Source organism: Panthera tigris, chromosome B3, assembly GCF_018350195.1.
Source record: "Panthera tigris isolate Pti1 chromosome B3, P.tigris_Pti1_mat1.1, whole genome shotgun sequence".
NCBI lineage: Eukaryota > Metazoa > Chordata > Mammalia > Carnivora > Felidae > Panthera > Panthera tigris.
This window is the reverse complement of record NC_056665.1, coordinates 34,764,627-34,779,082: the sequence shown is the minus strand read 5'-3', so window position 1 is coordinate 34,779,082 and position 14,456 is coordinate 34,764,627. Positions and strand designations below refer to the sequence as shown.

Below are 14,456 nucleotides of genomic sequence, written 5' to 3'. Positions count from 1 at the left end.
TCACAGTTCTGGAGGCTGGGAAGTCCAAGATCAAAGTGCCAGCCTGGTTGCATTCTGGTGAGAGCCTTCTTTTTGGTCTACAGCTGGTGCCTTTTCACTGTGTCCTCACATGGTGGGGAAGGCTAGACCTCTTTTATAAGGCACTAATCCCATTCATAAGGGACCACTCTTGTTACTTAAGCACCTCCCAAAGGTCCCACCTCCTAATACTATCACCTTCGTGGTTAGGATTTCAATTTGGGGGAGACACAAACATTCAGAGCAGAGTACTGGTGTTTCTTTACCTTAACAATATAAAAATATACAGAATGTATGTCACTAGCTTGGAAGGACATTCTGTAGACAATAATAGAGCACACTTTTAGGATACTCAGCATCACCAATGTTCATGATGGCACAGAAGACAGTATTGTGTGAAAAGTATGGATATTATTGGTTAAATAGTGATTCAGAAGTTGGACTCTAAATGTGAAGACTATTCCTCCATACTTTATTGAGGTGTAATTTGGATACACAAATCTCAACTGTACAGTTCAATGTTTTTTTTATATAAATGTACTTTCATTTAACACCACTCAGATCAAGATAGAAAACATTTCTTTTGCTCCAGAAAGTTCCCTTGTGCCCCTTCCCAGTCAGTCCCAGCTTTTCCCTGCCCTAGAAGTTTTCTGGCTTCTTTCCCCATAGATTAATTTTGCTTGTTTTTGAACTTTTTATGAAATATATATATATATATATATACATATATATATGTATATATATATATACTTTTTGTGTACTAACTTAATGTTTTGATATTCATCCATTTTGTTGTGTGTATCATTAGTTTTTTTTTTAAATTAGCTGAGAGTTGTATTCATTCTCTAATTATAATGCAAATTGTGGTTTCATTCTTCTCTTCATAGCCATCTTGATTATTTCCAATTTTTGGCCCTTACAAATAACACTGATAGGAATATTCTTATAGTCTTTTATTTATCCATTTATTTTGGTGGACGTGTACCTCATTTCTCTTACGGAGCCATAAGGTAGGTGGATGTCTAAATTTACTAGAAACTGCCAAACCATTTTATGAAGTGATTATACCATTTTACATTCCAACAGCAATAAATAAGAGCTCTAATTACCCCACATCCTACCCAACATTTGATGGTGATGGTCTTTGTAAGTTTAGTGATTCTGTGATTATCAGTGGTTTTAATTTGCAGTTCCTTGATGACTGGTGATGTTGAGCATGTTTTCAAGTCCTTTTAGGCCATTCTAACATATCTTTTTATGACATATCAGTTTATGTCTTTTACCTATTAAAAAATTAGGTTGTTTATCCTTTTATCATTGAGGTGTAGTAGATCTATGTTCTAGCTTCAGGTCCTTTGGCATATGCATTGGGTGGCTTTTTTGCATGGTTTGCCTTTTTGCTTATTTAGTAATGTTTTTGATATGTAGAAGCTTTACATTTTAGTGATGTACAGTTTACCAATTTGTTTTATTTTATCATTGGTGCCTTTTTTGCCCTGAACAAGAAGTCTTTGTCTATCCCGGTATCATGGATATGTTCTCCTCTGCCTTCTTCCAGAAAGTTTATTGTTTTACCTTTCACTTGGGGGTCTTGACACTTCTTTAATTACATTTTGTGTATGGTGTGAGGTTGGGGTCATGGTTAATTTTTCCGATATAGGGATATCTATTTGCTCTACACCCTTTACTCATTAATTGGTGTGTCCTTGTTGAAATTGAATTATAATCAAATGAGTCTTTTTGTGGACCTTCTCTTTTGTTCCATCTATTTGTATATTATTATGCCAGAACTACACTGTCTAACTCTATGCTAAATGGAGATTTTTTGGAGTTCATTTATTTAATAGATTCATTTTGCTTAATTTTTATGTATGCATAAGAATGATATTTGGCTAAAAATATGGTTAAATAAATCTAAAAGAGCTCTTTCAGCAACAGTGAAATAAAAATTCTAAGTGATATTTTGTTATTGGTTAATCATAAGTTTGTTTCATCAGGTGTTACATAAAATAAACTTAAGATGATACCTTAGATTTGACCAAATATGGTAATTTTACTAGCATACCTAATATTTGTGTTTCTGAATCTGCAGATGCATATCTTTCATTAATTATGGGAACATACTGAGTCTTTATATTCTCAAATATTGACCCCTTCCATTTTCTCTCTTTCTACTTCTTAAACACCTACTAGATATAGTGTGGACCTTCATGTTCTATCCTTTGTGTCATAAAATTTCTATCATTCCTGGGGCATCTGGGTGGCTCAGTCGGTTGAGGGTCCTACTTCAGCTCAGGTCATGATCTCGCAGTTCGTGAGTTCAAGCCCCACGTTGGGCTCTGTGCTGACAGCTTGAAGCCTGGAGTCTGCTTCGGATTCTGTGTCTCCCCCTCTCTCTGCTCCTCCCCCGCTCGCACTCTGTCTCTCTCTCTCTCAAAAATAAACATTTTTTTAAAAATCTAAAAATAAATAAATAAATAAATAAATAAATAAAAATTTCTATCATTCCTTTTTCTCTCTGCTACATTTCTGCATTCTTTTTACTTATTTAGTGCTATCTGCCAGTTAAATAACTCTCTCCCCAGTCTTATCTAGTCTATTTTCAGCCCATCTACTGACCATAATGACCATAATTTTTTGTTTCTAGGAGTTCTACATGAATTTTTTCATAAATGTCCAGAGTACCTTATTAAACATGTTTTTTCATGTTTTGGTTTCTTTTATTTCTCTAATAATTTTAAACATAGATCTTTCCTAGTCTTTATCCAGTTACTATATTTTCTTAATTTTTGAGCAGTTCTACATTTGCTGCCTGAAGTTTCTGCTGACTCTTGCTCATGCTAATTTTTTTCCCATACGTTAGTTGGGATAGAATGCTATAAGCCTGAGTTGAGTTTGTGTCTTTCCAGAGAGTGTTGCCAGGAGTGTTAAGGGCATGAATGCCAGGGATCAGTTGTTATGAGGGGTCTTGTTAGATCATGTACGTGATAGAAAACTACAAATTCAAGTGAGGAAAGGCCTATGATAATGAAATTGAGGTCTTTTCTTTTCCCTCGTTGCTATTAACTCTAGCTCTCCTAGATTATAAATACTGGAAGTCTTCATAGCCAGAGTATCAGTAGCCTGCTTACTAGTTGGGTTTTTAGTCCCCCACCCCACCATCCCACCTCTTTCCCTATGGGAATTAAATTGTGTGCTGAAAAAAAATCAGACTGGAAGAATAGCTTGCAGCTAGTTGAGAGAGAGAGAGTGTGTGTGTGTGTATGACCATATAAAGGGTGGTAAAAAATATAAAAGGCAGATATATATATTAATGCCTTTGGGTAATAGAACCAGAAAATAGACTTTTTAAAATAGGCATTTAAATATACGATTGGACTTGTTGATATGATGGCTTACATATAATTTCTCATGGAATATGTGTCTGTGTCACAAGGCATGGCTGTAGCTAGTAGTTAGTTTGGAATTAATAAATCTTTTTATAAAAGGGAGTACTTTTTGAACTTCTTCATTGCTTTGTTAATAAATCTCTTTTCAGTTCTCAAAATGAAAATAATTACCCCTATATTTTTATTTTTATTTTTATTTATTACAGAATAGGTAACAGAATGAGAGTAGCTGTGATTTTTTTAGTCCTCTTTGTCCTACTTGGTGCATGCCAAAGCCTTCATCTCTTCACCTTTCTTCCTTATTCCTCTGCAGGAAACTGCTCTAAAAATAGCTCCAGTAATAGATGTTCTACACATGGTGAGATTGCTGAATCATTTAGTTCTTTCGTGAAGTTTAGGAATATGGAAAATAGTGTCTGAGCTGACTCGGACAAGCATCTTTCTCAAATGGCAAGTCTCTATTCTTTTGAAAAATAAAAAAATTATAATCCTCTCAATAATCTGTAGTAATTTTGTTTGTCTAACTTCTAAAGGATTATACTTTTAAAATACAGAAAATTACTTTGAATCTTACTTCAATTTTTTTTAATGTTTATTTATTCTTTGAGAGAGAGAGAGAGAGAGAGAGAGAGAGAGAGCGCACGAGCAGAGAAGGGGCAGAGAGAGGGAGACACAGAATCAGCAGTAGGCTTCAGGCTCTGAGCTGTCAGCACAGAGCCCAGTGCGGGGCTTGAACTCACTAACCGCAAGATCATGATCTGACCAGATGCCTAACCGACTGAGCCACTCAGATGCCCCAACTTTGAATCTTACTTCAACAAATGTTTTGAATGTAATCTTAGAATTGTGTTTTGTTAAATATAGTAAATTTGAGACTATGAGCAGACTAAACTACACATGAAATGAAATACAAATATTACCTTATATGTAAATATTTTATTTCATCTTCCTCTTCTCAGGTTGCTTCCTTGCAGTAATTTCTCTGCCTTTGAAAATTTACCTTCAGAAAAGAACTGTTGGGAGGGTTTAACACTGTACAATTAAATAAACGTGCTGACTTTTCCTTCAAGTTACGAAGATTTGGCTTTCTTACATTAGCTTTAGCCCTCCACTTCTCCTTTCCCCCTTATTCCAAAATAATTATATTTTTTTGGATAAGTAGATTGTCAAATGCTGGCCTCCCAAAATACCATTGGAATAACCTGTTAGTAAAGAGAAGTTGAGGTTGTTACTTACCGGCAAGAAAAGCTCACTACCTTGACATAGTCTTAGTCACGTCTTCAAGGGCAAAGGCAGGATATTTATTTTTGAGATTTCTTGGGGGTCCGGTTTAAAGGTGCATCTGTCAGTGAAGGGGCTTGATTCATATTGATGGATTTATGATGTAATAGGTTGGGATTGTCTGGCAAAGAAAGATGAGATTTGCAAAGTGAACATTGGACCTTGGTTTTAAAGCACGAGATGCCACCCTTGGAGTTCTTTTTGCCTGCCTCCAATGGTGAATCCCCTTCCTGGATCTTAGGTGTTTCGATCTTTGTTTCTTCTCTCATATTAGAGGAGCCATCTTCCAGTAGCTGTCAACAAGTCTTTTTTGTTTGTTAGTCTTCTGTAAATAACTCACACAGATAATTAATATGATAAATATGTTTTCTTTTTGTCTATGCATTACAAAGTATATCTCAGAGTTGCTAGCAAAATTAAAAGCCATAATTTTCTTGTAGAAATGAAACCTGGAACAACAAAAATGATTGCGGGTAATCATTTTGCTTTTCAAAGTTCTGGAAGGGCTATCAACTAAACTGGTTATAGGGATATGTAGCTAAATTCTGAGTTTTCGTTTTTCAATCTGTTGTGAATATTTTTTTATAGCTCTGTCAGGTAATGATGGCTAATGATGGCTAACATTTGATAAAGACTTCTCCTAAAATTTGTTTTCATAAATGAAGATAAATACAAAACATTATAATTTAATCAAGCAAACTTTTAAAAACCTGTCTCACAAATTATAGCCTGATATCATTTGAATTTATATTTTAATAGCAAAAACTTCCATCTTGGAAGGTGTCTGCAGTCTCTGAAGGTGGTAGGCTGGAGCTAAAAGTGACAAGTGTATTTTTTTTTTTTTAAGGTGCCTTGATTTAAAGGAGAGCCAGGCTGCTGCTTCTCACTTTCTCCTGGTTAGATGTCAACAAACAATGTTGGTGCCCATAAATATCTCGGGTAGATTTAGGAAGAATTTGGGAGAAAAGATTCCCTGAGAGTACAGAGAGGGCTTTCAGTTTGGCTCTGACTCCCTACTTGTAGAGACCAGATAGGAAGAAAGCTACCACTTCTTTGGAAAGTAGGGCCCTGGAGTAAAATGAGACCAACCGTTAGTCCATCACTCCTCCACTTACCTTCCAGGCACTTCTGGGATTATCAGGAGAAGAAGCTGGTAGAGATGATTCCAGAAGTTGGCCAACATTTAGAGCTTACAACCCACTGAGGGGAATTTGGATGCCTTCCTGTTTTCTGCAGACTTATCTTTGGCCATGGTTGAAAAACTCTAAAAACCACCATTCACACCTATGGAACAGGCTTTTCAGGGGGTGGGCCTGAGATTAGGAATGCCAAGGGAATGGTGCACATAGCCCCTGGTCTGATGACTGGCAACTGTATTTGTTTTATACTGCTTAGGATCTGCAGAGTTGACAAAGTGTTGGAGAGGGGTGCACAAGGGAAGCCCCATGGGAAAATGTCTTAAGCCAGATTCATTTCTCCTCTACCCTCTCAAAAACCAGTGAGATGCGGCTCTGTCACAATTCCATCACTTTTATATTTTCTTTATATGGCAAACTTAAATAAATGAACCATTTTAGGAAAAGCTAGGCTTTGCTGTAATTTTAATTCCCTTGTCTTAATTCTTACTGGGGTCTTGGAAATGGTAGGAGGAAGGAAAGGAAGGAGGAAGAAAGATAATGACCTATGGAAACAGTAAAACAAGTTTTGATTTGGGTTTAAATATTCGACACAGTAATATGTAAAATGTATGTACTTGTATTAGCATTATTCAAACTCCTATAACTAGAATTATTATAAATGATATTGCCCTTAAAAATTAATAGCATTTATTATACACCTGAAACTAATATAATGCTGTATATTAATTATGCTTCAATAATTCGTCCCAGACACACAAAAAAAGAAGAAAGAAATGTGTCCCAACTTTTCATACTAACATATTAGTATTAACAGCAGATATTTTAGCTAGCTCATCATCCAGCAAATTAAAGTGAGTCTTTAAAAAAACTTTTTAAATGAAAAGAGAGAGAGAGAGAGAGAGAGAAACATTTTATAAGAGAAGTGTCAGTGTGTAGAATTTTAACGAAAGTCAAGATAACCAATCTTGTCCTGTCTCAGCCTCTAAGGGCAGTATGTAATCCTGGGTCACCTTTCCATCCCACCCCCACCCTCCCTCTGCAACAACCCCAACTGTTCACTTTTTCTCATGTGCCTAATGAGGTTGTAGCCTAGGTAATTACTAAGCTGCTTCTTAAGATTCTATTTCTTCAGCATATGTCAGATTTTCAAGAAGTTTGTGTCTTTCCATTTGATGAAATTAGATGGCTTTGTACTTATTTTGTGATTTTTAAAAAAGTCATTTGAGCCAAAACATTTCAATATTTGGTAAGGGTAAAACCACGTTTAAACAGCCATAGTTTGCTCTGGGGTGCTGTACCCAAACAGAACGGGGTAGATTTCCAATTGTAACGTCTGTTGTTTGCTTAGGTTGGAAATTGCCCTTCAGTGACACTCACTGTGATCTGCTTTTAGTTTTATGGGGAGATTGTCAGCATCTTGGTTCATTTGTAACTGGTCTATTTCCAAAGGATTGAGAATAGTGAGGGAAATGGCTTTGAAATTCTCGGTACTGTTGGGAAAGCTAATTGCATAAATTTAAAATTTAAAACATTTGAACAGCTTCCTTTTAAAAGTGATTTTTAACAAACGTTTGATCATACTATATTTGTGCTACAGTTGAAATGCTGAAGTAGCATTTTGGCTTCTTTCCCAAAAGCATGCTTAAAGAGGCTAGCGGCATCTCTCCCTGTTCTCAGTGCTTTTTACCTTGCGAGTGGTGCAGCTTGCTCTGCGGATGTAGTGAAACCCTCCCATTTAATCTGCAGTGGGGAAGAATGGAGCTCGGTGTCCAGTGGAAATCAATGGTCTAGCAAGGTTGCAGTGAACAGCAATGACTACATATTTCAACAGCCGAGCCAGAAGACGTTGATAATATTTTTTTTTTCTTCCAGCTGATAAATTTTTGCTTTCTGTTTCCTTCTAGAGAGATGTGGATAATTTGCCCAGCCTCCAACGTCTGTTTCTCAGCTTCAACAATATATCTACGTAAGTGGAAACTCCCGATTTGTCATTTATTAATAACCTGATTGTGTGGGTTCTAGTGCTTTAAATGAGGATTCTAAGTGCCTTGGAAAATTTTCTTGTCATGGAAGATTTTACATTTGAAAATGACAGGGCCATATGACAAAGTTCTTGGTGGAAAAACAAAGCTCTGGTGAGGGTTAGAGACTCTAATGCTAGGATGATGAAATTAGCATAGCCTGTGCTTTTTATTTAATTATACTTTAGGGTTGCTCTTTCGTAAAATGTGTATGTGGAAATTTCAACATATATTTTGCTGTCCTTTGTTTGACACTTCCTGCACCGGTCAGTTGAATTAGAATTTCTTTCATAAATTGTCATCTACACTCCGTATAGCTACTAAGCAATTTGGATGTAATATTTCAGGCTGTGTCACTGAGCCTCTTGCTAATTAGGTCATAACTTCTATCTTGTTATCCCTACTTAGAACGAATGCTGCTAAGAGACTGTATATTAGAGTATACACATGCATACATTTTGTTTTCCAAAGATTTGAAGCATATCATCCTCACATTGTGATGCTGTCTCATTCAGTGTCAATGTGGAAGATTTCAGAACTGGCGCTGAGATAGGCAGACTTTTTGATGCGAAAGGAAGGACCTCTACTCCTTCCCTAATCCTTTCCTCCTCCTCCTTCCCCCAGCCAGTCAGTTTGAACTATGCTTTATGACGACCTCTCTGTTCTCTACTTTTACCTCGGGGCTATTCTTTGAACCATCTTTTATAAGAGGGTAAGAACTAAGTGTAAGAGTTTAGAGCACATCTCTTCCTGAGCTCAAGGTCTATGTTTCTGATTATTAAGAACCAGTGTAGGGACACCTGGCTGGCTCGGTCAGTAGAGCATTGACTTTCGATCTCAGGGTAGTGAATTTGAGCCTCATGTTGGGCATAGAGCTTACTTAAATAAATAAATACAAAAATTTAAGAAGGACTTTAGTTTTTGTGCAGTTTCGTTGGCATCTTTTTCCTCCCCTATCAGACCTAAGGGTTAACCCCATATCTCTGTACCATATCTCTAAAGGTTAGAGATTAAATCCGGATGGTTAACTTTGCACAGAGGCATTATTTCAAATACCCTTCCTCTGTCTCTCTTCTTCTCTTCTGTGGAAAAAATATTGAAGTTTTCTGACTTTTCATATTTTTTCCAGTTTGTGTTGAATGTGTTCCCGTGGTCTTATTGGGGAGGTAGGGTTTCTTTTCAATAGCAGTGGAAGGGACACTTAATTTTCTTTGGGGAATTTCTACCTAAAGACCATTAGCAACTATTGTGAGAAGATAGTTTCTCATTCTTACCATATTCATTGTTTAAGGTGCTGGAAACCGTTAGATTCCCCCAGCTTATGGTGGAACTTATTACTTTTGCTTCTTGCCTTGATTATGGGGAGTAATTTAAAGAGAGATATAAATCTGGGTATATAGGGGCTCTGACGTTCCCAAGTCCCCAGGATACTTGAACTTCTGGACTCCTGACTATAGAGAGTTGGCTTGAATTACTTCTATTTAGGGAATTTTCTTCCCAATCTGGAAAAGAGTTTTACCCACTCAGCAAAATAAAGATATGACTAATGAGATTAATATCTTTCTTTTTAAAAATCATTTTTAGCTTTATTTCAGCCATGGTAGGTTTTCCATGAGCTGGGGAAAACTATGCTACTTGATAATACACCTATTGGGTCAATATACTACTTTGTAAGTTGGACCTCTAATTTTCATATCCCCCAAATCAATTATCTTTTGTGCCTTAAGGAGAAAAATTCCAGAGAAAAATTTTCTCTGTCACATATACAATAAATCCCATGGTCATTACCACATTGTTTTTAAGGAATATTTGCTTTGTAAGGGCAATTAAAGATAACCAATGCCATATTCTTCACTGTCCTTCTCCCTCTCTTTTAAGTTTCTTTAAAAAGCATGATTTCCCAAGAAATTGAGCTAGAGGTGAGTCAACGATTTCAGTGCTTTCATTTTCTTACTAATTGTTTTCTTATGTTTCTACATAGGCACAGCCCTTAACCTTCCTTTAGTGCTTCCAGCTCGTCTGCTTTGGAGGCTCAGTACATTTTCTGCTCTGTTCCTGTTGATGCCTGTGGTCCAGGACATGGTATACGGAATAGATTTGATCTGCTGGGGGAAAAATCAGAGAGTGCAAGCCTTGAAATCACTTCTGTTAGCTTTACTCAAGATAAATATCTCAGATACCTGGGCCATCACATGATCTGTACAGATAACTATCGTTTCAGGGCCCCAGTGCCCTGCCATAGTCCTGGCATAATAGAGTTGCCTGGTTTTAGACTTAGTAGCCCAGGAGTAGCAGAGGTCAGTAAGAGGAGAGACAGCGGTGAAAAGCTGAAAGTCAGTACCTTTTATGACTCCCTCCGGAAAACTCACAGATGATATTCAGTAAATGAAAGTATCCAATTGTATATCCATTTCAGGGAGACAAAAACATATTGATTGTTATGTGGTAGGGCTTCCTAGTTTTTGACCAAATTACTGGATTCGTAGAGGTCCGTTTGCATAAACAGTTAGGAACCTGGTGGAAATTCAGAAAGTCGCCAAATGTGATGGCATCCTATTGAATTCAGAGAATGCCAACATGGGACGAATAGGTACTTTAATGCTGTGTGTACAGAACCCTTTCTGTTATTTTTCTTCAGCTCTTAGAAGTGCATCCAGTGCTACCAGTAGGCATGCAAGATATATTGAGAGGACAACTGACGTGTATCCATGTCTCTGTAGCTGAATAATACCAGTGTTTTTGGTTAAAATATCCCTCAGGGCGCCTGGGTGGCTCAGTCAGTTGGGCGTCCGACCTTGGCTAAGGTCATGATCTCACCATTCCTGAGTTCGAGCCCCGCGTCGGGCTCTGTGCTGACAGCTCAGAGCCTGGAGCCTGCTTCGGATTCTGTGTCTCCCTCTCTGTCTCTGCCCCACCCCGGCTCATCCTCTCTCTCTCTCTCTCTCTCTCTCTCTCTCTCTCTCAAAAATAAATAAACATTAAAAAATTTTTTTCAAATATCCCTCAAAGCTGAGGAAGACAGAGACACAAATAGGTTATTATATAGAAAGTTAAACTTAGCTGTGCTGATCTGTGGGGATATTTGAAAATGTAAAATCAGCCTGAGGATGGGAAGTGAAGAAAGCCTTCCCAGAGGCACGTGGCACCGGGACCCAGGCCTAAGTGAAAATAGGCCTTGGTAAAGTGAAGGGTACTTGGACATTCCAGGCAGAGGACACAAGCCGGGCAAAGTTGATCCAGAAGGCTTAGGGTGGGCGCACTAGGTCTGCCCTCTCTAGACCTGCAGTGTGATCCTTGCCTATTCTTTCTCCCTCCACGCCTGGGCCCTCCTCCAGCCCACGGAACCCCGGCGGGGCCTGCCGAAGTTGTTTATGATGATCACCCTGAGAGTCATATTCTGTGCTTGATCAAGGGGATCCGTTGTACCTAATTCATTCTTCAGATATGTTCATTCCGTCATTCACCTCTTCTTCTGAGGTGCTGTTTGTCTGGTTGATTTGTTTTTCTTGGCTCTCATGGTCTTAATTTCTAAGTACTCTGATTGTATTTTTCCTTTTCTAATGGCTTATCCTTATTTTATGGATGAGAGAAAGTTTCCCTTGATTTCTAGAATTTACTTTATTCCCCTTGGAGTTAACCCTGTATTTGTTCTCCAAATAAAAATGCTTTCTTTCTTTTGCTTCTTTATTTCTATGCTTTTGTGATGGCAGTTCATGTTAACAAATGAGTCTGTGGACTTGTTTTGTCAGCAGTGGTTAAAAAAAAAGTGTGCATGAAAATCATGAGTACGGGATCTCTTCCTGCAGAGGATGTAGGGTAGGGGGGAAGGAAGAGGTCTACCCAGTTGGACTTTCTTTTAGGATGTGCACAAGAAACTTGCCTTCTGGAAATGGGGGCTCCTTTTTCCTCTTGGCCGCCAGACTTTACCCAGAACACTGCCTTTCCTCTCTTGTCATGTTTCAACCCGGGGACAGTTCACAAGTCAGCTACTCTTGAGAGTAAGATGCTGGAAAATTATTACCAAAGCCTTCAGTAATTACTGGACACCTGACCCACATCTGCTGCCAACACTTGCTGCCTCTGATCTAGGGAATATTCTGAGGTTCTGCCGGCAACACTTACAATGTAAATGATCCTGTTCATTTCAGGCTCTTTAGCAATTTGGGGTTTTACTGATTCCATCTGCTTTATATCTTCCAGAAATTCCTTAGTGTTCTGGTCTACTGATGGAACTCTTCCTGGTTTTCTAGTACTGCTGTGGGTATTTTCATACTTTTATGTTCATTAATTTCAAAGAGATTTTGAGAGGGTGGAGGGAGGTAAGTGCATGTGCTCAGGCAGCCATTCTCCTAACTGTCTTTTCTTTGAGTGATTTTTCCCAAATAGGCTACACATAAAAATATCCTTGGAAGCTTTAAAATGACCTAGTCACTGGTTCACTGCTGGAACCTACTGGGTAATCTTCTCCAGTAGAGTTGGAGTGGAGCCAGGGTTCTGTAAATTTTTAAGGTTCCTCAGAGTACTCTGATGTGCAACTCAATGCTAGATTTGGGAACCACTGAGTTGTGGCACCCCAAAATGAGAATACGTGCTAACTTGGGCATTACGCAAAATTTTCCTTCATGAAGAAAAGCTTCATAAGCAAAAATATTTGTCGAGGATAAGTAAATATTTGTGACCCACAGGAAGCAGTTTATGATCTTTAGCCAAAAATTATAGTGTTCCATTAGTTTCATCTCTTCCGCTGAGACGGTTACAAGGGCTCTGCTCTTCATCACAAGGTCAAGTTGTAATCGATTCTTCTCTCCACTCTCTCTCTCTCTCCTTTCATTCTCCAACTTAGAAAGTTTTTACAAGCTTTAAAAAAAAAAAGGAAGAAGGGTTTATGATTCTAGTGTCTTGATTGCCTAAAAGGGAATGGTTGCCATTGCTTCTAGAACTGAGGGGAATTCGGTATCATTGGGAAAGAAGTCGAACACTAGTGAGGATTCAGATATCAGCTTAGGACTCTTGGACTCGTGTATTCTTTTTTTAAATTATGGTAAAATACACATAAGTGTACCATCTTAATCGTTTTTTTTTTTTTTTTTTTTTTTTTTACATTTTATTTATTTTTGAGAAACAGAGTGAGACAAAGCGTGAGTGGGGGAGGGGCAGAGAGAGAAGGAGACAGAATCTGAAGCAGGCTCCAGGCTCTGAGCAAGCAGTCAGCACAGAGTCTGATGCGGGGCTTGAACCCACAAACTGTGAGATCATGACCTGAGCCGAAGTCGGATGCTCAACCGACTGAGCCACCCAGGCGCCCCAATCGTTTTTAAGTATACAGTGAAGTAGTGTTACATTCACATGGTTGCACAGCCAACCTCCAGAACTCTTCATCTCGTAAAACTGAAACCGTGTACCCATTAAACAATAATTCTCCATTCCTCCCTCCTTCAGCCCCTGGCATCCACCATTCTCCTTTCTGTCTCTGGGATGTGACTGCCCTAGGTACTTCATACGAGTGGACTCACACAGTATTTGTCTGTTTGTGTCTAGCTCTCCTCAGGGTTCATCCATGTTGTGGCATTTGTCAAAATTTCCTTCCTTTTAATTATTCTTGCGGGATTGTGGAACAGACTAGAAGAGAGAACTTGCAGAATGAGCCATGCCTACTTCTCCATGCTCGTTGCCTTCCCAAGCGCCCTAGACTCTTGTTCCTTTGAACTTCCTTAAACACAGCATGCTCCCGCTTGCTCACTTGGTCTTTGTATCTACCGTGGCTTCTGGCACTAACATTTGTCTACCCTCTCAGTGCCTGAATAACTCCTCATCATTGAGATTTGAGATTAAATGATACCAAGGGTTCTCAAACTTTAATATGCCTAAGAATTATCTGGAGAGCCGCTAAAATGCGGCTTTCTGGGATCCGTTTTCCATGGATTCTAATTCAATAGTTTTAGGTGGGGTTCAGGAATTTGTACCTTTAGCAAATGATGCAGCTGACTTAAAAATGCCATCAGTCTGTTTTTCCATCTTTGGGTCAAAACCCATAGAAGGATCCTAAAATCAATCTTGTGGTCGAGGCTGGGAAAATAAAAATGAAATAGAAAATATCAGAGTTTGCCACACATTTTCAGGACAAATACTGTTTCATGAAAAATGTCCAGGTTTAATTATATATGGATGTGTCTGTGCATGAGTTTGTGTGTGTATATTATTTTACTATAGATGTGGGGGGCAGGGTTACAATGTAAATATATTTCTCAGTATGGATTGGGCTTACAGAGTTTGAACAACACTATGGAGTCTTGCCACACGCTTTCATCATAGCTTCCTGTACTTCTATAATTATTGCAGTTCCATAGTTTATTGAATTTTAAATTGTTCTCCCTGCTAGACTATAAACTTGACAAAGGCAGAAGAATATAAAGTGCTCACTACAGTCTCTCCAGCATCTACTATGTGAATAATATCACTAGTGTATCAAAAAATTTTCAAGAAGAATTAATTCAATCCCTCAAGTAGAGATATTCTTCCCTATGGTTTAGCAACTTGTTTTGGTGTGTCTGCTTTCACATCATTGCTACGTCATTTGGACTGTTTGTTTACCACCTGGACATGTGAGG

The 14,456-nt window shown here is 38.3% G+C and overlaps 1 protein-coding gene across 2 annotated transcripts in view; it reads left to right on the top strand.

Moving 5' to 3' along the window:
* Window positions 1–14,456, top strand: part of LRRC49 (leucine rich repeat containing 49) — a 149,080-nt gene that overhangs the window by 39,308 nt on the left and 95,316 nt on the right. For both annotated transcript variants that reach the window (XM_007084559.3, XM_007084558.3), the window contains one exon: window positions 7,732–7,793. In XM_007084559.3, the coding sequence (XP_007084621.2) occupies window positions 7,732–7,793 (62 nt within the window). The remainder of the gene's footprint in view (window positions 1–7,731; window positions 7,794–14,456) is intronic.